Source organism: Salvelinus alpinus, chromosome 1, assembly GCF_045679555.1.
Source record: "Salvelinus alpinus chromosome 1, SLU_Salpinus.1, whole genome shotgun sequence".
NCBI lineage: Eukaryota > Metazoa > Chordata > Actinopteri > Salmoniformes > Salmonidae > Salvelinus > Salvelinus alpinus.
Window position 1 is genome coordinate 9124256 of NC_092086.1, and position 23331 is coordinate 9147586.

General features: G+C 43.8%; 2 protein-coding genes and 1 long non-coding RNA gene across 3 annotated transcripts in view; 1 reads left to right on the plus strand and 2 right to left on the minus strand.

Annotated features, from left to right (window-relative positions):
- The window catches only part of LOC139533561 (NLR family CARD domain-containing protein 3-like), a 298305-nt gene extending 286593 nt beyond the window's left edge, over nucleotides 1–11712 (plus strand). The window contains exons 9-11 of the mRNA XM_071332122.1: nucleotides 10071–10244; nucleotides 10523–10569; nucleotides 11083–11712. Of these exons, the coding sequence (XP_071188223.1) occupies nucleotides 10071–10244; nucleotides 10523–10569; nucleotides 11083–11612 (751 nt within the window). The 3' untranslated portion in view covers nucleotides 11613–11712. The remainder of the gene's footprint in view (nucleotides 1–10070; nucleotides 10245–10522; nucleotides 10570–11082) is intronic.
- The window catches only part of LOC139569930 (uncharacterized), an 823452-nt gene that overhangs the window by 557586 nt on the left and 242535 nt on the right, over nucleotides 1–23331 (minus strand). The gene's annotated exons all lie outside the window — the stretch shown is intronic.
- Nucleotides 1–23331, minus strand: part of LOC139539816 (NLR family CARD domain-containing protein 3-like) — a 446707-nt gene that overhangs the window by 171529 nt on the left and 251847 nt on the right. The window lies entirely within an intron of this gene.

Genomic DNA, 23331 nt, shown 5'->3' on the forward strand with positions numbered 1-23331 from the left:
GGTTAGCATGTTTTGTTGTCGCCTCTGTTATTGGTAATGTTGAGAGGTTAGCATGTTTTGTTGTATTCTCTGTTATTGGTAATGGTGAGAGGTTAGCATGTTTTGGTGTAGCCTCTGTTATTGGTAATGGTGAGAGGTTAGCATGTTTTGTTGTAGCCTCTGTTGTTGGTAATGGTGAGAGGTTAGCATGTTTTGTTGTATCCTCTGTTATTGGTAATGGTGAGAGGTTAGCATGTTTTGTTGTAGTATCTGTTATTGGTAATGGTGAGAGGTTAGCATGTTTTGTTGTAGCCTCTGTTATTGGTAATGGTGAGAGGTTAGCTTGTTTTGTTGTAGTCTCTGTTATTGGTAATGGTGAGAGGTTAGCATGTTTTGTTTGTGCCTCTGTTATTGGTAATGGTGAGAAGTTAGCATGTTTTGTTGTCGCCTCTGTTATTGGTAATGGTGAGAGGTTAGCATGTTTTGTTGTAGCCTCTGTTATTGGTAATGGTGAGAGGTTAGCATGTTTTGTTGTAACTTCTGTTATTGGTAATGGTGAGAGGTTAGCATGTTTTGTTGTATTCTCTGTTATTGGTAATGGTGAGAGGTTAGCATGTTTTGGTGTAGCCTCTGTTATTGGTAATGGTGAGAGGTTAGCATGTTTTGTTGTAGCCTGTTATTGGTAATGGTGAGAGGTTAGCATGTTTTGTTGTAGCCTCTTATTGGTAATGGTGAGAGGTTAACATGTTTTGTTGTCGCCTCTGTTATTGGTAATGGTGAGAGGTTAGCATGTTTTGTTGTCGCCTCTGTTATTGGTAATGTTGAGAGGTTAGCATGTTTTGTTGTATTCTCTGTTATTGGTAATGGTGAGAGGTTAGCATGTTTTGGTGTAGCCTCTGTTATTGGTAATGGTGAGAGGTTAGCATGTTTTGTTGTAGCCTCTGTTGTTGGTAATGGTGAGAGGTTAGCATGTTTTGTTGTATCCTCTGTTATTGGTAATGGTGAGAGGTTAGCATGTTTTGTTGTAGTATCTGTTATTGGTAATGGTGAGAGGTTAGCATGTTTTGTTGTAGCCTCTGTTATTGGTAATGGTGAGAGGTTAGCTTGTTTTGTTGTAGTCTCTGTTATTGGTAATGGTGAGAGGTTAGCATGTTTTGTTTGTGCCTCTGTTATTGGTAATGGTGAGAAGTTAGCATGTTTTGTTGTCGCCTCTGTTATTGGTAATGGTGAGAGGTTAGCATGTTTTGTTGTAGCCTCTGTTATTGGTAATGGTGAGAGGTTAGCATGTTTTGTTGTAACTTCTGTTATTGGTAATGGTGAGAGGTTAGCATGTTTTGTTGTATTCTCTGTTATTGGTAATGGTGAGAGGTTAGCATGTTTTGTTGTAGCCTCTGTTATTGGTAATGGTGAGAGGTTAGCATGTTTTTTTGTAGCCTCTGTTATTGGTAATTGTGAGATGTTAGCATGTTTTGTTGTAGCCTGTTATTGGTAATGGTGAGAGGTTAGCATGTTTTGTTGTAGCCTCTGTTGTTGGTAATGGTGAGAGGTTAACATGTTTTGTTGTCGCCTCTGTTATTGGTAATGGTGAGAGGTTAGCATGTTTTGTTGTAGCCTCTGTTATTGGTAATGGTGAGAGGTTAGCATGTTTTGTTGTAGCCTCTGTTATTGGTAATGGTGAGAGGTTAGCTTGTTTTGTTGTAGTCTCTGTTATTGGTAATGGTGAGAGGTTAGCATGTTTTGTTTGTGCCTCTGTTATTGGTAATGGTGAGAAGTTAGCATGTTTTGTTGTAGTCTCTGTTATTGGTAATGGTGAGAGGTTTGCATGTTTTGTTGTAGCCTCTGTTGTTGGTAATGGTGAGAGGTTAACATGTTTTGTTGTAGCCTCTGTTATTGGTAATGGTGAGAGGTTAGCATGTTTTGTTGTAGCCTATGTGACTTTCTCGCTCATTATTACCGTATTCATGATTCATTCATGATTTGTATTAATCATGGCATCATCAGGATTAATTTAGTAGTGTTTAGAAACATGGTATCTACTCACTTATAAAGAAAATGACTCCAGTCATCATCCACCATTGAGTTTCTATTGGGCAAAACACAACCCAAAACAAACTGCAAATGTGTCAATGTCACCTCATATAAAACATTTGATCTGAAATCCAAAATGTTGGAGTATAGAGACACATTTAAAATGTTAACTTCACTGTCAAACTAGATATGGTGTGGACTGTATACTCAATACAATCTAAATCTGATACCTCACTGTCTGTCTTTTGACTGATACTGCTTTTTAAACTGGTCTGGTCAGTCTACTCAAATATTTGTAATACACATTTTTCTCTCTACAAGCAATACTTTGATAATTTGTCATTTCTAATAATGAAACATCCATTTATGAATAGATATGGCAGGTTTCAGGACACTGATGTATGTAAATAGGTTTAAAAAATATACTGCCACTATTTTCACCACCAAAGAATAGCAGTGTGATTTTAATATGATTTGACTCTTTGCAGGCTGTCAGGCTGTCTAGTCACAGAGGAAGGCTGTGCTTCTCTGGTCTCAGCTCTGAGGCCAAACCCCTCACACCTGAGAGAGCTGGATCTGAGTAACAATGACCTGAAGGATTCAGGAGTGAAGCTGGTCTCTGCTGGACTGGGGAATCCCCACTGTAAACTGGAGACTCTGAGGTCAGTATTCCTGTAGTTGGTCAACAAGTATTTGTATTGTATTGTATTGTATTTATTATAGATCCCCATTAGTTCCTGCCAAAGCAGAAGCTACTCTTCCTGGGGTCCAGCAAAATTAAGGCAGTTCATAGACTTTTAAAACATTACAATACATTCACAGATTTCACAACACCCTCAGGCCCCTACCACATATCTATAGTACTAAATCCATGTTTATCGTGTGTGTGTGTGTTTGTGTGTGTGTGTGTGTGTGTGTGTGTGTGTGTGTGTGTGTGTGTGTGTGTGTGTGTGTGTGTGTGTGTGTGTGTGTGTGTTCCAATGTGTGTATCTCTTTACAGGCCCCTCTGTTCCATAAGGTGTTTTTTATCTGTTTTTTAAATCTAATTTTCAGTTACTTGATGTGGAATAGAGTTCCATGTAGTCATGGCTCTATGTAGTACTGTGGAATAGAGTTCCATGTAGTCATGGCTCTATGTAGTACTGTGGAATAGAGTTCCATGTAGTCATGGCTCTATGTAGTACTGTGGAATAGAGTTCCATGTAGTCATGGCTCTATGTAGTACTGTGGAATAGAGTTCCATGTAGTCATGGCTCTATGTAGTACTGTGGAATAGAGTTCCATGTAGTCATGGCTCTATGTAGTACTGTGTGCCTCCCATAGTCTGTTCTGGACTTGGGGACTGTGAAGAGACCTCTTGTGTCATGTCTTGTGGGATATACATGGGTGTCCGAGCTGTGAGCTAGTTGTTTAAAAAGACAGCTCGGTACATTCAGAATGTCAGCACATTTTACAAATACTGGTAGGGATGAAGTCAATCTCTCCTCCACTTTCAGCCAGGAGAGATTGACATGCATATTATTAATGTTAGCTCTCTGTGTCCATCCAAGGGCCAACCGTGCTGCCCTGTTCTGAGCCAATTGCAACTTTCCTAAATCCTTTTTTGTGGCACCTGTCCACACTGCTGAACAGTAGTCAAGATGCGATAAAACTAGGGCCTGTAGGACCTGCCTTGTTGATAGTGTTGTTAAGAAGGTAGAAACTAGGGCCTGTAGAACCTGCCTTGTTGATAGTGTTGTTAAGAAGGTAGAAACTAGGGCCTGTAGGACCTGCCTTGTTGATAGTGTTGTTAAGAAGGTAGAAACTAGGGCCTGTAGGACCTGCCTTGTTGATAGTGTTGTTAAGAAGGTAGAAACTAGGGCCTGTAGGACCTGCCTTGTTGATAGTGGTGTTAAGAAGGTAGAAACTAGGGCCTGTAGGACCTGCCTGGTTGATAGTGTTGTTAGGAAGGTTAGAAAGTAGGGCCTGTAGGACCTGCCTTGTTGATAGTGTTGTTAAGAAGGTAGAAACTAGGGCCTGTAGGACCTGCCTGGTTGATAGTGTTAAGAAGGTTAGAAACTAGGGCCTGTAGGACCTGCCTGGTTGATAGTGTTGTTAGGAAGGTTAGAAACTAGGGCCTGTAGGACCTGCCTTGTTGATAGTGTTGTTAAGAAGGTAGAAACTAGGGCCTGTAGGACCTGCCTTGTTGATAGTGTTGTTAAGAAGGTAGAAACTAGGGCCTGTAGGACCTGCCTTGTTGATAGTGTTGTTAAGAAGGTAGAAACTAGGGCCTGTAGGACCTGCCTTGTTGATAGTGTTGTTAAGAAGGTAGAAACTAGAGCCTGTAGGACCTGCCTTGTTGATAGTGGTGTTAAGAAGGCAGAGCAGTGCTTTATTATGGACAGTCTTCTCCCCATCTTAGCTACTGTTGTATCAATATGTTTTGACCATGACAGTTTACAATCCAGGGTTACTTCAAGCAGTTTAGTCATCTCAACTTGCTAAATTTCCACATGATTTATTACAATATTTATTTGAGGTTTAAGTTTTAGTGAGTGATTTGTTCCAAATACAATGTTTTTAGTTTTATAAATATTTAGGGATAACTTATTCCTTGCCACCCACTCTGAAACTAACTGCAGCTCTTTGTTAATTGTGGAGGACAGGCTTGTAATGGCTGGAGGGAATAAGTGGAATGGTATCAAACACGTGGTTTCCATGTGTTCCATTTCATTCATTCTGTTCCAGACATTATGAGAGGTTAAGTGTTGCAAACATTTCAGTCGCTGACATGTTGAGTCATCCACATACATAGACACACTGGCCTTACTGAAAGTGGCATGTCGTTAGTAAAAATGTAAAAGGTTAGCATGTTTTGTTGTCGCCTCTGTTATTGGTAATGGTGAGAGGTTAGCATGTTTTGTTGTAGCCTCTGTTATTGGTAATGGCGAGAGGTTAGCATGTTTTGTTGTAGCCTCTGTTATTGGTAATGGTGAGAGGTTAGCATGTTTTGTTGTAGCCTCTGTTATTGGTAATGGCGAGAGGTTAGCATGTTTTGTTGTAGCCTCTGTTATTGGTTATATTTAGAGGTTAGCATGTTTTGTTGTCGCGTCTGTTATTGGTAATGGCGAGAGGTTAGCATGTTTTGTTGTCGCCTCTGTTATTGGTAATGGTGAGAGGTTAGCATGTTTTGTTGTCGCCTCTGTTATCGGTAATGGTGAGAGGTTAGTATGTTTTGTTGTAGTCTCTGTTATCGGTAATGGTGAGAGGTTAGCATGTTTTGTTGTAGCCTCTGTTATTGGTAATTGTAACGATCGTCATCATATTCCTCCTCCTCGGATGAGGAGGAGCATGGATCAGACCAACACGCAGCGAGGTATGTGGACATAATGATTTAGACAAAAAACGACGAAACGCGAAATAACACTTTAGAAATACAAAATAACAAAACGAACTAAACAGACCTAAACTTACGAACTTACATGAAACGAAGAACACACGAACAGGAACAGACAAGCCGAAACAGTCCCGTGTGGTAACATGTACTGACACGGAAGACAACCACCCACAACAAACAATGTGAAACAACCTACCTTAATATGACTCTCAATTAGAGGAAACGCCAAACACCTGCCTCTAATTGAGAGCCATACCAGGCAACCCATTAACCCAACATAGAAAACACATAACATAGACTACCCACCCAAAACTCACGCCCTGACCAATTAAACACATACCAAACAACAGAAAACAGGTCAGGAACGTGACAGTAATGGTGAGAGGTTAGCATGTTTTGTTGTAGTCTCTGTTATTGGTAATGGTGAGAGGTTAGTATATTTTGTTGTAGCCTCTGTTATTGGTAATGGTGAGAGGTTAGCATGTTTTGTTGTAGCCTCTGTTATTGGTAATGGTGAGAGGTTAGCATGTTTTGTTGTAGCCTCTGTTATTGGTAATGGTGAGAGGGTAGCATGTTTTGTTGTAGCCTCTGTTATTGGTAATGGTGAGAGGTCAGCATGTTTTGTTGTAGCCTCTGTTATTGGTAATGGTGAGAGGTTAGCATGTTTTGTTGTAGCCTCTGTTATTGGTAATGGTGAGAGGTTAGCATGTTTTGTTGTAGCCTCTGTTATTGGTAATGGTGAGAGGTTAGCTTGTTTTGTTGTAGTCTCTGTTATTGGTAATGGAGAGAGGTTAGCATGTTTTGTTGTAGCTTCTGTTATTGGTAATGGAGAGAGGTTAGCATGTTTTGTTGTAGCTTCTGTTATTGGTAATGGAGAGAGGTTAGCATGTTTTGTTGTAGCCTATGTAACTTTCTCGCTCATTATTATTCATGATTCATTCATGATTTGTATTAATCAAGGCATCATCAGGATTAATTTAGTCATGTTTAGAAACATGTTATCTACTCACTTAGACAGAAAATTACTCCAGTCATCATCCACCATTGAGTTTCTATTGGGCAAAACACAACCCAAAACAAACTGCAAATGTGTCAATGTCACCTCATATAAAACATTTGATCTGAAATCCAAAATGTTGGAGTATAGAGACACATTTAAAATGTTAGTTTCACTGTCAAAATAGATATAATGTGGACTGTATACTCAATACAATCTAAATCTGATACCTCACTGTCTGTCTTTTGACTGATACTGCTTTTTAAACTGGTCTGGTCAGTCTACTCAAATATTTGTAATACACATTTTTCTCTCTACAAGCAATACTTTGATAATTTGTCATTTCTAATAATGAAACATCCATTTATGAATAGATATGGCAGGTTTCAGGACACTGATGTATCTAAATAGGTTGAAAAAATATACTGCCACTATTTTCACCACCAAAGAATAGCAGTGTGATTTTAATATGATTTGACTCTTTGCAGGCTGTCAGGCTGTCTAGTCACAGAGGAAGGCTGTGCTTCTCTGGTCTCAGCTCTGGAGTCAAACCCCTCACACCTGAGAGAGCTGGACCTGAGTAACAATGACCTGAAGGATTCAGGAGTGAAGCTGCTCTCTGCTGGACTGGGGAATCCCCACTGTAAACTGGAGACTCTGAGGTCAGTATTCCTGTAGTTGGTCAACAAGTATTTGTATTGTATTGTATTTATTATAGATCCCCATTAGTTCCTGCTAAAGCAGCAGCTACTCTTCCTGGGGTCCAGCAAAATTAAGGCAGTTCATAGACTTTTAAAACATTACAATACATTCACAGATTTCACAACACCCTCAGGCCCCTACCACATATCTATAGTACTAAATCCATGTTTATCGTGTGTGTGTGTGTGTGTGTGTGTGTGTGTGTGTGTGTGTGTGTGTGTGTGTGTGTGTGTGTGTGTGTGTGTGTGTGTGTGTGTGTGTGTGTGTGTGTGTGTGTGTGTGTGTGTGTGTGTGTGTGTGTGTGTGTGTGTGTGTGTGTGTGTGTGTGTGTGTGTGTGCCAATGTGTGTATCTCTTTACAGGCCCCACTGTTCCGTCAGTCACTTGATGTGGAATAGAGTTCCATGTAGTCATGGTTCTATGTAGTACTGTGGAATAGAGTTCCATGTAGTCATGGCTCTGTGTAGTACTGTGGAATAGAGTTCCATGTAGTCATGGCTCTATGTAGTACTGTGGAATAGAGTTCCATGTAGTCATGGTTCTATGTAGTACTGTGGAATAGAGTTCCATGTAGTCATGGCTCTATGTAGTACTGTGGAATAGAGTCCCATGTAGTCATGGCTCTATGTAGTACTGTGTGCCTCCCATAGTCTGTTCTGGACTTGGGGACTGTGAAGAGACCTCTTGTGTCATGTCTTGTGGGGTATACATGGGTGTCCGAGCTGTGAGCTAGTTGTTTAAAAAGACAGCTCGGTACATTCAGAATGTCAGCACATTTTACAAATACTGGTAGTGATGAAGTCAATCTCTCCTCCACTTTCAGCCAGGAGAGATTGAGATGCATATTATTAATGTTAGCTCTCTGTGTACATCCAAGGGCCATCCGTGCTGCCCTGTTCTGAGCCAATTGCAACTTTCCTAAATCCTTTTTTGTGGCACCTGACCACACGACTGAACAGTAGTCAAGATGCGGTAAACTAGGGGGCCTGTAGGACCTGCCTTGTTGATAGTGCTGTTAAGAAGGTAGAAACTAGGGCCTGTAGGACCTGCCTTGTTGATAGTGTTGTTAAGAATGTAGAAACTAGGGCCTGTAGGACCTGCCTTGTTGATAGTGTTGTTAAGAAGGTAGAAACTAGGGCCTGTAGGACCTGCCTTGTTGATAGTGTTGTTAAGAAGGTAGAAACTAGGGCCTGTAGGACCTGCCTTGTTGATAGTGTTGTTAAGAAGGTAGAAACTAGGGCCTGTAGGACCTGCCTTGTTGATAGTGTTGTTAAGAAGGTAGAAACTAGGGCCTGTAGGACCTGCCTTGTTGATAGTGTTGTTAAGAAGGTAGAAACTAGGGCCTGTAGGACCTGCCTTGTTGATAGTGTTGTTAAGAAGGCAGAGCAGTGCTTTATTATGGACAGACTTCTCCCCATCTTAGCTACTGTTGTATCAATATGTTTTGACCATGACAGTTTACAATCCAGGGTTACTTCAAGCAGTTTAGTCATCTCAACGTGCTAAATTTCCACATGATTTATTACAAGATTTATTTGAGGTTTTAGTTTTAGTGAGTGATTTGTCCCAAATACAATGTTTTTAGTTTTATAAATATTTAGGGCTAACTTATTCCTTGCCACCCACTCTGAAACTAACTGCAGCTCGTTGTTAATTGGGGAGGACAGGCTTGTAATGGCTGGAGGGAATAAGTGGAATGGTATCAAACACGTGGTTTCCATGTGTTCCATTTCATTCACTCTGTTCCAGACATTATGAGAGGTTAAGTGTTGCAGTCATTTCAGTCGCTGACGTGTTGAGTCATCCACATACATAGACACACTGGCCTTACTCAAAGTGGCATGTCGTTAGTAAAAATGTAAAAGGTTAGCATGTTTTGTTGTAGCCTCTGTTATTGGTAATGGTGAGAGGTTAGTATGTTTTGTTGTCTCCTCTGGTACTGGTAATGGTGAGAGGTTAGCATGTTTTGTTGTAGCCTCTGTTATTGGTAATGGTGAGAGGTTAGCATGTTTTGTTGTAGCCTCTGTTATTGGTTATGGTGAGAGGTTAGCATGTTTAGTTGTAGCCTCTGTTATTGGTAATGGTGAGAGGTTAGCATGTTTTGTTGTAGCCTCTGTTATTGGTAATGGTGAGAGGTTAGCATGTTTTGTTGTAGCCTCTGTTATTGGTAATGGTGAGGTTAGCATGTTTTGTTGTAGCCTCTGTTGTTGGTAATGGTGAGAGGTTAGCATGTTTTGTTGTAGCCTCTGTTATTGGTAATGGTGAGAGGTTATCATGTTTTGTTGTAGCCTCTGTTATTGGTAATGGTGAGGTTAGCATGTTTTGTTGTAGCCTTTAACTTTCTCACTCATTATTATTCATGATTCATTCATGATTTTTTCTCAATCTTGGCAGTCACAGGCTTGATGAAGTCATTGCGTTCAAGGAATATGGGACCAAATACTAAACTTGTGACAACTTTAATACACTATGAGTGAATTTGTCAGAAAACGTATTGCTTCTTCAAATAGGGGGACTAGATACATAAAGTGCTTTTATTTTTCTAAACGGTGAAACAGATATCTATTAAAATATCATCAAATAAAAGGTGACATTATATGCTGTCACCTCAAATGAAACATTTGATCTCATATCCAAAATGTTGGAGTGTAGAGCCACATTTAAAATGTTAGCTTCACTGTCAAAATAGATATGGTGTGGACTGTATACTCAATACAATCTAAATCTGATACCTCACTGTCTGTCTTTTGACTGATACTGCTTTTTAAACTGGTCTGGTCAGTCTACTCAAATATTTGTACTATCCATTTTTCTCTCTACAAGCAATACTTTGATCATTTGTCTTTTCAAATAATGAAACATCAATTTATGAATAGATATGGCAGGTTTCAGGACACTGATATATCTGAATATGTTGAAAAATATACTGCCATTATTTTCACCACCAAAGAATATCAGTGTGATTTTAATATGATTTGACTCTTTGCAGGCTGTCAGGCTGTCTAGTCACAGAGGAAGGCTGTGCTTCTCTGGTCTCAGCTCTGAGGTCAAACCCCTCACACCTGAGAGAGCTGGACCTGAGCTACAATCACCCAGGAGACTCAGGAGTCAGACTGCTCTCTGCTGGACAGGAGGATCCACACTGCAGACTGGAGAAACTCAAGTATGTAGAGGGTTTATGTCAATGTTCATATCAGACTTGTTTGTCTTATCAGGCTAGTTAAGACAAACATTCTTACCACCACTTGGACAAAGTTATATGCTGACTGTGTCAGTGCGTGTGTGTGTGTGCGTGTGTGCGCGTGTGTGTGTGTGTGTGTGTGTGTGTGTGTGTGTGTGTGTGTGTGTGTGTGTGTGTGTGTGTGTGTGTGTGCCCAGTGTGTGTGTGTGAGTTCAGGTGTATCCCTCAATGATTGTCTGTTCTTCTGCTTACCGCTACAGTGTGGAACATGGTGGAGAGAACACAATGAAACCTGGACTTAGAAAATGTGAGTGTTGACTGCTGTGAAGAATATGACTAAGAATACGTCTTAATTCAAGTTAAGTCAAAGACCACCATCATTACTTACTTGGTCATATTAAATATCAGCTGTAGTTCTACAGAAGCAGAAATCAGGGACACCAAAGTTTACAAAGAGTTGCTTTGACTGTGTGTGTGTGTGTGTGTGTGTGTGTGTGTGTGTGTGTGTGTGTGTGTGTGTGTGTGTGTGTGTGTGTGTGTGTGTGTGTGTGTGTGTGTGTGTGTGTGTGTGTGTGTGTGTGTGTGTGTGTGTGTGTGTGTGTGTGTGTGTGTGTGTGTGTGTGTGTGTAATTAATGGGAATAAGTGTGTTTTATATTACCATACAGTATAACATATGATCATTCAACAAGTCTCAAGTTACCTTAACTTCTCCTTTTGATACCTAGAAACATCTACATTAAATGAATTAGTGAAAAGTGAGTTAACATTCTAATGTGAATGATGATGATTTCTAATATTGTGTCTGGTTTCATCCATCAGATGTCTGTGATCTCACACTGGACCTAAACACAGTAAACAGACGCCTCTCTCTGTCTGAGGAGAACAGAAAGGTGACATGTAGGAGAGAGAAGCAGCCGTATCCTGATCACCCAGAGAGATTTGAGGACTGGGGACAGGTGCTGTGTAGAGAGGGTCTGACTGGGCGCTGTTACTGGGAGGTAGAGTGGAGTGGGAGAGGGGCTGTTATAGGAGTGACATATAAAGGAATCAGCAAGAGAGTAGGGGGTGATGACTGTTGTCTTGGATGGAATGACAAGTCCTGGAGTCTGTTCTGCTATGACAACAGTTACTCTGCCAGGCACAATAATAATCGGACTACCATAGACGTCCGCCCCTCCAGCTCCCACAGAGTAGGAGTGTATCTGGACTGGCCAGCCGGCACTCTGTCCTTCTATAGAGCCTCCTCTGACACACTGACCCACCTGATCACATTCACCTCCACATTCACTGAGCCCCTCTATCCAGGGTTTAGGGTTTATGAAGTTGACTCCTCAGTGTCCCTGAAATAATAACCTGACACACACACACACACACACACACACACACACACACACACACACACACACACACACACACACACACACACACACACACACACACACACACACACTGGACAGACACACACAGACTGGACACACACACACTTACACTGGACAGACACACACAGACTGGACACACACACACTCACACACTGGACACACACACACTCACACACTGGACACTCACACACACACAGGACACACACACACACTGGACACACACACATGCGTGTCTTCCTATAATTGTGACAATAACACCGTTAAAATACCAATGTGATCATTTGTTGTCTTGTATGTTGAATAACAAATTGTATAATTATATATGGACATAAGCTCCATAGTTGTACAAGTATACAAGGATATATTGTACTTTTCATAATAAAACATACTTGAAACAAGAAAAGCATGTTAATTGTGAAAACAGTTTGGTTATTGATGTTACGTTTCCTCTGTCAGGTTGACGTTAACCTGCGACTGGTTGAAACATGAAACTAATATGAAATGAAATACAAAACAATTAAATATGTGAAATTGAATTAAACAAATTACAATTAGTACAACAGAGTGTTGTAATGCAGGGTTACTATAGCAACAGAGTTCTCTCACTCTGCTCTCTCTACTCTTTGCTCGCTCTGCTGTTCTCTCTTTTCTATGCTCTCTCACTCTCTCTTTGCTTTCTCAGTCTGCTCTCTATTTCTCTCTCAGCACTCTCTCTGCTCTCTCTCTGCCATCTCTGTTCTCTCTCTGCTCTCTCTCTCTGCTTTTTCTATCTGCTCTCTGTCTCTCCCTCTGCTCTCTCGCTCTCTGCTCTCCCTGCTATCTCTCTCTGCTCTCTCTCTCTGCTCTCACTTTTCTATATGCTTACTATGCTCTGCTCTATGCTCTGCTCTCTCTGCTTGCTCTCTCTCTGCTCTCTCTTCTCTCTCAGCACACAACAAATTGTACAACAGAGTGTTGTGATGCAGGGTTGCTATAGCAACATGGTGATCTGTCTTCTAGGAGAGGAACCCTGTGATGTCATCATCAGAGAGAGATTTTACACACTCTCTGCTCTCTCTCTGCTCTCTGCTCTCTCTACTCTCTTCTCTCTCTGCTCTCTCTGCTCTCTTTCTGCTCTCTCTGCTCTCTCTCTCGGCTGTCTCTCTCTCTGCTCTCGCTCTGTTCTCGCTCTGCTCTCTCTGCTCTCTCTCTCTTTACTCTCTGCTCTCTCTCTCTGTTCTCTCTCTGCTCTTTGCTCTCTCTCGGCTGTCTCTCTCTCTGCTCTCTTGCTCTATCTGCTCTCTCTGCCTCTCTCTCTGCTCGCTCTCTCTCTTGCTCTCTCTCTCTCTGCTCACTGCTCTGTTCTCTCTCCCTCTCTCTCTGCCCTCTCTCTCTCTGCTCTCTCTCTCTCTCTGATCTCTCTTTGCTCTATCTCTTTTCTCTCTCTGCTCTCGCTCTCTCTCTACTCTCTGCTCTCACTCTGCTCTCTCTCTGCTCTCTCTCTGCTCTCTCTCTGCTCTCTCTCTGCTCTCTCTCTCTCTGCTCTCTCTCGGCTGTCTCTGTTCTCTTGCTCTCTCTCTGCTCTCTCCCTATCTCTGCTCTCTCTCTCTGCCTCTCTCTCTCTACTCTCTCTACTCTCTCTCTGCTCTCTGCTCTCTCTCTGCTCGCTCTCTCTGCTCTCTGCTCTCTGCTCTCTCTCTGCACTCTCTCTCGCGCTCTCTCTGCGCTCTCTCTGCTCTATCTGCTCTCTGATCTTTGCTCTCACTCTCTCTCTCTGCTTTATCTCTCTCTGCTCTCGCTCTCTCTCTGCTCTATCTCTCTGCTTTATCTCTCTCTCTGCTCTCGCTCTCTCTTTGCTTTCTGCTCTCTCTCTCTGCTCTCTACTCTCTGCTCTCTCTCTCTCTCTCTCTCTCTCTCTCTCTCTCTCTCTCGGCTCTCTCTGCTCTCTTGCTCTCTCTCTGCTCTCTTGCTCTCTCTCTGCTCTTTCTGCTCTCTCCCTCTCTCTGCTCTCTCTCTCTCTGCTTTATCTCTCTGCTATATCTCTCTCTCTGCTCTCTCTCTCTGCTCTCGCTCTCTCTCTGCTTTCTGCTCTCTCTCTCTGCTCTCTCTCTCTCTCTCTGCTCTCTCTCGGCTGTCTATCTCTCTCTCTGCTCTCTTGCTCTCTCTGGACTCTTGCTCTCTCTCTGCTCTCTCCCTCTCTCTGCTCTCTCTCTCTCTGCTCTCTCTCTGCTCTATCTGATATTTCTCTCTGCTCTGCTCTCTCTGCTCTTCTCGCTCTCTCTGCTCTCTCTCTGCTCTCACTGCTCTATCCTCTCTCTGTTCTCGCTCTGCTCTCTGCTGTCTCTGCTCTCTCTCTCTGCTCTCTCTCTCTCTGCCTCTCTCTGCTCTCTCTCCCTCACTCTCTCTGCTCTCTCTCTCTGCTATCTCTCTCTCTCTGCTTTCTCTCTCTGGTCTCTAACTGCCCCCTCTCTCTGCTCTCTCTGCTCTCTCTCTGCCTCTCTCTATTGCTCTCTCTCTCTCTGCTCGCTCTCTCTGCTCACTCTCTCTGCTCTCTTCTCTCTGCTCTCTCTCTGCACTCTCTATCTCTGCTCTCTCTTTGCTCTCTGCTCTCTCTCTGCTCTCTTGCTCTCTCTCTGCTCTCTCTCTCTGCTCTTTCCCTGCTCTCTCTCTACTCTCTGCTCTCTCAATTCAATTCAATTGACTTTATTGACATGGCAAGTTCATTATTAGTTACATTGTCAAAGTATACATATCGAAAAATAAAAATAAAAATATATATGTATATATATACAAAATATATATATATTTATATATAAATAAATGGTGGGACCAACAGTAATAATAATAGTAGTAGTGGACATGGAATTACATTAACAACAACTACAACAACAATATTAATCAGAACAACAATACATTAAAGTAGACCAGTGTCAATATTACTTGAAGACATATGACCTGGTATGAAAGACAAAACAAATGGGAAATATTATCAACATTACTTTGCATTTTTCACTGGCTGTCCCTCAGGTTGTGGTAGGAGGACACATATTTGGCTGCCAAAACTGCACATTTTGGCTTTTCACCCAATAAATATTAGATTTTTCTTCATCTTTTATAGTTTCAAAGTCTTTTTATTGAGTTATAATTTTGGGAAAGAAATATGCTCTTAGGTCTGAGTATTTGTCACAGTGTAGTAGGAAATGCACCTCTGTCTCTACCTCTCCCCTGGAGCAGAGCGAGCATAGCCTGTCCTCTCTGGGCAGCCAGGTTTGTCTGTGACGACCGGTCTCTATAGCCAGACTGTGCTCACTGAGTCTGTACCTAGTCAATGTTTTCCTCAGTTTTCTATCAGTCACAGTGGTCAGATAGTCTGCCACCATGTACTGTCTGTTTAGAGCCAAATAGCATTGAAGTTTACTTTGATTTTTTGTGGTCTTTCCAATAGGTGATATATTTTTCTTTTTGTTTTGTGATGATTTGGTTGGGCCAGATTTTCTGAGGGCTGTCCCGAGGCTCTATGGGGTTGGTTTGGGTTGGTGAACTGAGCCTCAGAACCAGCTGGCTGAGGGGACTCTTCTCTGGTTTCATCTCTTGACATTGTAGAGCTGTGTGATGGAATGTTTTAGGGTCACTTGTTTTTAGATGGTTGTAAAATTTGATGGCTCTTTTTTCTATTCGAATGAGGAGGGGGTATTGGCCCAATTCTGCCCTACATGCGTTATTTGGAGTTTCTTTGTACTTGCAATACAGTCTTGCAAAACTCTGCATGCAATATTTCAGTTGGATGTTTGTCCCATTTAGTAAATTCATTATTAGAGAGTGGACCCCATACTTCACTGGCATAGAATGCTCTTCTTGCTTTGTCTCTCAGCTCATTCACAGCCATGTGAAAGCTACCTGTGTTGCTGATATTTAGTCCTAGATATGTGTAGTTTTTGGTGTGTTCTAATAGAACTGTGTCCAAATAGAATTTATATTTGTCATCCTTATTTCCTGACCTTTTTTGGAATATCATTATATTTGTTTTTTTTTAGGTTAACGGTCAGAGCCCAGGTCTGACAGAACCTGTGAAGACGGTCTAGGTGCTGCTGTAACCCCTCTTTAGTGGGAGACAGCAGCACCAGGTCATCTGCGTACAGCAGACACTTGATTTCAGTGTTGTGTAGGGTGATACCAGGTGCTGCCGATTCTTCTAATGTTTTTGCCAATTCATTAATGTAGATGTTAAATAATGTTGGACTTATTGGGCAGCCCTGTTTCACTCCCCGCCCCTAAGAGAAGAAGTCTGTTTGCTTGTTGCCAATTTTAACCGCACATTTGTTTTTAGTGTACATTGATTTAATAAAATTAAATGTTTTCCCTCCAATAGCACTTTCTATTAGTTTATAAAAAAGACCTTCGTGCCAAATTGAATCAAATGCTTTCTTGAAATCTACAAAACATGAGTAGATTTTGCCTTTGTTTTGGTTAACTTGTTTATCAATTAGAGTGTGGAGGGTGTAAATGTGGTCTGTTGTACGATAATTTTTTAGAAATCCAATCTGGCTTCTGCTCAGGACGTTGTGTTCGTCAAGGAAATGATGTAGTCTGCTATTTATAATACTGCAGAGAATTTTCCCCAAGTTGCTATTAACGCAAATTCCTCTGTAATTATTTGGGTCAAATTTGTCTCCATTTTTATAGATTGGTGTGATCAATCCCTGGTTCCAAATATCGGGGAAAATACCTGCAGTGAGGATAATGTTGAAGAGTTTGAGTATAGCCAATTTGAATTTGTGGTCTGTATATTTGATCATTTCATTTAAAATACCATCAGCACCACAGGCCTTTTTGGGTTGGAGATTGCATAGTTTTTCCAATAATTCTTCTTCTGTAATTGGGGTATCCACAGGATTCTGATAGTCTTGGACTGCTAATTCAAGGATTTGTAATTTTTCTTGTATATCTTTTTGTTCTGGGCTCTTTGTTATATTGCTGTAGAGGTTTGCAAAGTGATTTCTCCACATATCCCCATTTTGGATAGCCAACTCCTCATGATGAGGTTTGTTTAATTTATTCAAATTCTCCCAGAAGTGGTTTGATTCTATGGATTCCTCAATTCCAACCAGCTGATTTCTAATGTGCTGTTCCTTTTTTGTTCTTAGGGTGCGTTTGTATTGCTTCAGTGTTTCCCCATATTGAAGGTGTATATTTTTGTTGTCTGGTTCTCTGTGTTTTTGATTAGATATATTTCTCAATGACTTTCTTAGATTTTTGCAATCATTATCAAACCATTTTTCATTATCTGTTATTTTTGGTTTGCTCTTATGCTTCTTTAGATTAGCCAAGGAGGCTAATTTGTCAAATATAAAGTTTATGTTCCTAACGGCCAAATTTACACCTTCATTGCTGAAGGAGAATGTTAAGGCTAAAAAGTTGTCCAGGAGAGATTGTATTTTTTGGCTACTAATTGCTTTTTGGTAGATGTCTGTACTGTTTGCACTCCATCTATAGGCCTGTTTAGTACCATGTCATTTATTGGGCCGTGATGCTTCATGGTTGGGTTCTGCTCTTCTCAGATACACTGTGATTTTACTGTGGTCTGAGAGAGGTGTTAGTGGGCTGACTGTGAAGGCTCTGAGAGACTCTGGGTTTAGGTCGGTGAGGAAGTAGTCTACAGTGCTGCTGCCAAGGGATGAGCTGTAGGTGTACCTACCAAAAGAGTCTCCTCTCAGCCTGCCATTGACTATGTACAGACCCAGTGTTCGACAGAGCCTCAGGAGCTGTACTTCGTTTTTGTTTTTCACTTTGTCATAGTTGTTTCTGGGGGGGTATGTGGGGAGGGAAAGGTTATTGCTTCCTGGTAGGTGTTTATCCCCATGACTGTTAATAGTGTCTTGTTCTTCTGCTGTTCTAGCATTCAGGTCTCCACAGACCAGTACGTTGCCTTGGGCCTGAAAGTGACTAATCTCCCCCTCTAGAATGGAGAAGCTCTCTTCGTTGATGTAGGGTGACTGAGGGGGGAATGTATGTGGCACAGAGGAAGACATTTTTATCTGTCAAGATAGCCTCCTTGTTGATTTTTAACCAGATAAAGAATTCTCCTGTTTTGATCAATTCGATTGAATTAATTAGTTCAGATTTATACCATATTAACATTCCCCCTGAGTCTCTGCCCTGTTTGATTCCTTTTAATTTAGTGGATGGTAGGATTATCTCCCTATAACCTAGTGGACAGCCAGTGGAAACATCACCTCTGCACCATGTTTCCTGTAGTACTACAATATCAACATCATCAATTTCTTTCAGGAAGTCTGGGTTTCTGCTCTTTAACCCAAAAGCAGAGGACTTCAATCCTTGTAAATTCCAACATGCAACGTAAAAAGACTTCATAACTTTTTTTTTTCTCTTTCTTTTCTTTACCTTTCAAAATGAGACAAACATTCACAATCCAAGAAGAACCATTAAAACAGGATTTTTCAATTAAAGTAAACTCTTATTTTGCAAATGTGATTTGTTTATCATTTAAGATAGAATTTGTGTCATGCCACTTGGGTGGATGTAGTGTGAGGATGGTGGTGTTCTTGTGCTCATCTTACCATGACCCTCAGCCCATCACATGTGAGCATCCATGACCCTCGGCCTATCACATGTGAGCATAGTAGACTCAGCATTTGTTTAATGTCACTCATTTGGTTGGTGGGGGCTGGGCCAGTTGCTCCTCTCACAGCCTGTGCGTAGCTCTGCCTGCTGGGCTGTGGCTCCTTCAGGTGTGGATCTGCGGTGGGGAGGGGGGGGGGGGTGGTAGGCCTCATCTGGGTGGCTCTGAAGCTGAGCTGGGGTGGTCTGTGCTGCGCTGGCTGTGGTGGGCATTGAGGTTGGTGGTGCTGTGGTCGTGGCTGGGGGGTCCAGGGTGCTGGTACGGGGTGTTGTCTCGGTGATCTCGGCGGGGTGGAGATTGCTCCGCTGTTCCTGGGTGGAGAGGTCGGGCTGCGGTTTAAAGCGACGTCCTTGAGAGTCTTGGCAAGGATGGGGACTGTCTCCCTGTACAGGTGAACATGGTCATAGAGACAGTCCAGATCGAGGGTGGGATGGTGGGCCAGGTGTACATTGGGTCGCAGGGCACAGTCCCGGGATAGGCTGGCGTTTATTCTTTGGATTGTGGCAGGGTGGAAGTCCCTCCTCTGTAGAAGGGTTGACACTATGATTCTTGAGTTGGGGAAGATTGCGGAGGCCTTCTCAATCACTCCCCGTAGTGAAGTCGCCACCCTCTCCTGCTGAGCACGCAGGTCGTTGCTTCCGGTATGTATGATTATGTGGCTTGGCGACCCGAGATGGTTCTTATCAAGCAGCTCCATGGCACTCTGCGTTGTTGGGCACCACACCTTTCTCGTTTTGAAGAAAAGTTTCTTCTCCTGGACATACTTCCCATTTGAGTCCATTAACAGGACGATGTCAGCCAGTGTTTCTTCTGGACTGGGGGGGGGGGGGGGCAGAGTGGGGGCTGGTGGGTGTTGGAGCTGGGGTGTGGCTGGCCTGTGTCGGTGCCACTGTCAGTGGGAGGCTGTTCTGTGGGTTGGGGAGGAGGGGTGCAGCAGGCAGGGCTGGGGAAGTCTGGCTGGTTGAGCTGGGCTCCTCTGCTGTGTGAGGGCAGGTCATAGGGTGGTGATCTATCTGCTCCTGCAGCCTGTCCTCTGCTCTCTTTCTCTCCTGCAGCTCCTCTCTTAGTGCGGTCAGCTCCTTATTGCTGCTCTGCCTGTCTTTTTGGAGCTCTCTCACCTCCTGTGTTAGATCAGCCAGCGGACTCTCTTGACTCTCTTGAGTCCGTCTCTCTCTTGCTGAACCTCTTTCAGCTGTGTTGCAAGGCTGCTGTCCTGCTCTGTCCTCACCTTGGTTAGGAGCTCCTCTAAGGTGTGGTTGTCTGGTTGCTGCTTGCTCACGCTCTCCCTGAGCAGGACCACCTCCCCCTCCAGTTTGGTGAACTCATCCCTCATGGCAGCCATGGTGGTGAGGAGGGCCTGAGCCTGCTCTGCACTGAGGGGGTCGCTCTCCTCCTGGGGCGTGTCCTCCACTATGGTGGGAAGAGAGGTGCTGGATGTGCCTTTTTGGGTGGGGAGGGTGAGGCTGGTGGAGTTTGTCTTGTGGGAGGGCATGTCACTGGTGGTGTTCTTCTCTCTCTCCGCTCTCTCCTTAATGGTCTGAAAGTCTGTTTCAAACAGCCTGATGTTACCTTGCACCATGACAGTCCCAGTCTTGTAGAGGTTGATTGTTATCATGGTGCTCTCAGGGTCATCTGTCTCTTGATTTTCAGCTTCCACCCATTACAGATTCTCTCTTTCTTTATGGATGGGTAGTGAGAGCACACTGCTGAGCGCCATGCATTTGGCTGGTCAGTGAGAAAGATGAGATTACTCACGTCACCGTTTTTGTAGAGGTCTGTGAAAAGGGTTTCTGGCCTCTCCTCTAGTAGTTTCTGTTTAAAAGCTTTCCTCGTTGTGTCAGTTTTGGCCTCTTTAGGGTAGAGAATGGATTCTGCGCTGAGGGGGAGTGGGGACATGGTGTCTGTGCGCTCTGCTACTACCGCTGCTGCTGCGCTGTTCTGCTGACCCGTTGCCATGGCAACCGATTTGTTCGTCTGCTGTTCGCGTTAATTTAGTTCAAAAACCAGCGAAAAGAGTGAAAAATCCTCACACAAAAAACTGAAGATATGTTTGCAGTTAGTCCGTGCTCCTTTTTGGTTTACTCACTCAGTTTGGTCGTTTGATGTAGTTGTATTAACTGCCCTTGCTAGGTTTGTTCTAGCTCGTTTCTTCTGGCTAGCTTTAGTCTGCTGGCTAGGTCTTTGTTGTGTAGCTAGCTAGCTAGACTCAAAACTTCTTAACTTGAGGCGCAAAGTAACTTTTTTTTCTATTCTGAATGAATAGAGTTGTCGTTCATTACTTCTTGTCTGGAATTCTTCTTCGATTAGAGTGTTTATCTCATTCTAAAAAACTAAAAAAATCGAATATATCAGGAGCTCATGTTGAGCATGACTCTCTCTTTCTCTCTCTCTCTCTCTGAGGTGTGAATGACATCCTCACCTCTCTCTCTCTCTCTCTGAGGTGTGAATGACATCCTCACCTCTCTCTCTCTCTCTCTGAGTTGTGAATGACATCCCCACCTCTCTCTCTCTCTCTCTCTGAGGTGTGAATGACATCCCCACCTCTCTCTCTCTCTCTCTGAGGTGTGAATGACATCCCCACCTCTCTCTCTCTCTCTCTCTGAGGTGTGAATGACATCCCCACCTCTCTCTCTCTCTCTCTCTGAGGTGTGAATGACATCCCCACCTCTCTCTCTCTCTCTCTCTGAGGTGTGAATGACATCCCCACCTCTCTCTCTCTCTCTCTCTCTCTCTGAGGTGTGAATGACATCCCCACCTCTCTCTCTCTCTCTGAGGTGTGAAGGACATCCCCACCTCTCTCTCTCTCTCTCTCTGAGGTGTGAATGACATCCCCACCTCTCTCTCTCTCTCTCTCTCTGAGGTGTGAATGACATCCCCACCTCTCTCTCTCTCTCTCTCTGAGGTGTGAATGACATCCCCACCTCTCTCTCTCTCTCTCTCTCTGAGGTGTGAATGACATCCCCCCCCCTCTCTCTCTCTCTCTCTCTGAGGTGTGAATGACATCCCCACCTCTCTCTCTCTCTCTCTCTGAGGTGTGAATGACATCCCCACCTCTCTCTCTCTCTCTGAGGTGTGAATGACCTCCCCACCTCTCTCTCTCTCTCTCTCTCTGAGGTGTGAATGACATCCCCACCCCTCTCTCACTCTCTGAGTTGTGAATGACATCCCCACCTCTCTCTCTCTCTCTCTGAGGTGTGAATGATATCCCCACCTCTCTCTCTCTGTCTCTCTGAGTTGTGAATGACATCCCCACCTCTCTCTCTCTCTCTCTGAGGTGTGAATGACATCCCCACCTCTCTCTCTCTCTCTCTGAGTTGTGAATGACATCCCCACCTCTCTCTCTCTCTCTCTGAGTTGTGAATGACATCCCCACCTCTCTCTCTCTCTCTCTGAGGTGTGAATGACATCCCCACCTCTCTCTCTCTCTCTCTGAGGTGTGAATGACATCCCCACCTCTCTCTCTCTCTCTCTGAGGTGTGAATGACATCCCCACCTCTCTCTCTCTCTCTCTGAGGTGTGAATGACATCCCCACCTCTCTCTCTCTCTCTCTCTCTCTGAGGTGTGAATGACATCCCCACCTCTCTCTCTCTCTCTGAGGTGTGAATGACATCCCCACCTCTCTCTCTCTCTCTGAGGTGTGGATGACATCCCCACCTCTCTCTCTCTCTCTCTCTCTCTGAGGTTTGAATGACATCCCCACCTCTCTCTCTCTCTCTGAGGTGTGAATGACATCCCCACCTCTCTCTCTCTCTCTGAGGTGTGGATGACATCCCCACCTCTCTCTCTCTCTCTGAGGTGTGAATGACATCCCCACCTCTCTCTCTCTCTCTCTGAGGTGTGAATGACATCCCCACCTCTCTCTCTCTCTCTCTCTCTGAGGTGTGGATGACATCCCCACCTCTCTCTCTCTCTCTGAGGTGTGAATGACATCCCCAACTCTCTCTCTCTCTCTGAGGTGTGAATGACATCCCCACCTCTCTCTCTCTCTCTCTGAGGTGTGAATGACATCCCCACCTCTCTCTCTCTCTCTCTGAGGTGTGGATGACATCCCCACCTCTCTCTCTCTCTCTCTCTGAGGTGTGGATGACATCCCCACCTCTCTCTCTCTCTCTGAGGTGTGAATGACATCCCCACCTCTCTCTCTCTCTCTCTGAGGTGTGGATGACATCCCCACCTCTCTCTCTCTCTCTCTCTGAGGTGTGGATGACATCCCCACCTCTCTCTCTCTCTCTCTGAGGTGTGGATGACATCCCCACCTCTCTCTCTCTCTCTGAGGTGTGAATGACATCCCCACCTCTCTCTCTCTCTCTCTGAGGTGTGGATGACATCCCCACCTCTCTCTCTCTCTCTCTCTGAGGTGTGGATGACATCCCCACCTCTCTCTCTCTCTCTCTGAGGTGTGAATGACATCCCCACCTCTCTCTCTATCTCTCTGAGGTGTGAATGACATCCCCACCTCTCTCTCTCTCTCTCTGAGGTGTGAATGACATCCCCACCTCTCTCTCTCTCTCTCTCTGAGGTGTGAATGACATCCCCACCTCTCTCTCTCTCTCTGAGGTGTGGATGACATCCCCACCTCTCTCTCTCTCTCTGAGGTGTGAATGACATCCCCACCTCTCTCTCTCTCTCTCTCTGAGGTGTGGATGACATCCCCACCTCTCTCTCTCTCTCTCTCTGAGGTGTGGATGACATCCCCACCTCTCTCTCTCTCTCTCTGAGGTGTGAATGACATCCCCACCTCTCTCTCTATCTCTCTGAGGTGTGAATGACATCCCCACCTCTCTCTCTCTCTCTCTGAGGTGTGAATGACATCCCCACCTCTCTCTCTCTCTCTCTCTGAGGTGTGGATGACATCCCCACCTCTCTCTCTCTCTCTCTGAGGTGTGAATGACATCCCCACCTCTCTCTCTATCTCTCTCTGAGGTGTGGATGACATCCCCACCTCTCTCTCTCTCTCTGAGGTGTGGATGACATCCCCACCTCTCTCTCTCTCTCTGAGGTGTGAATGACATCCCCACCTCTCTCTCTCTCTCTCTGAGGTGTGAATGACATCCCCACCTCTCTCTCTC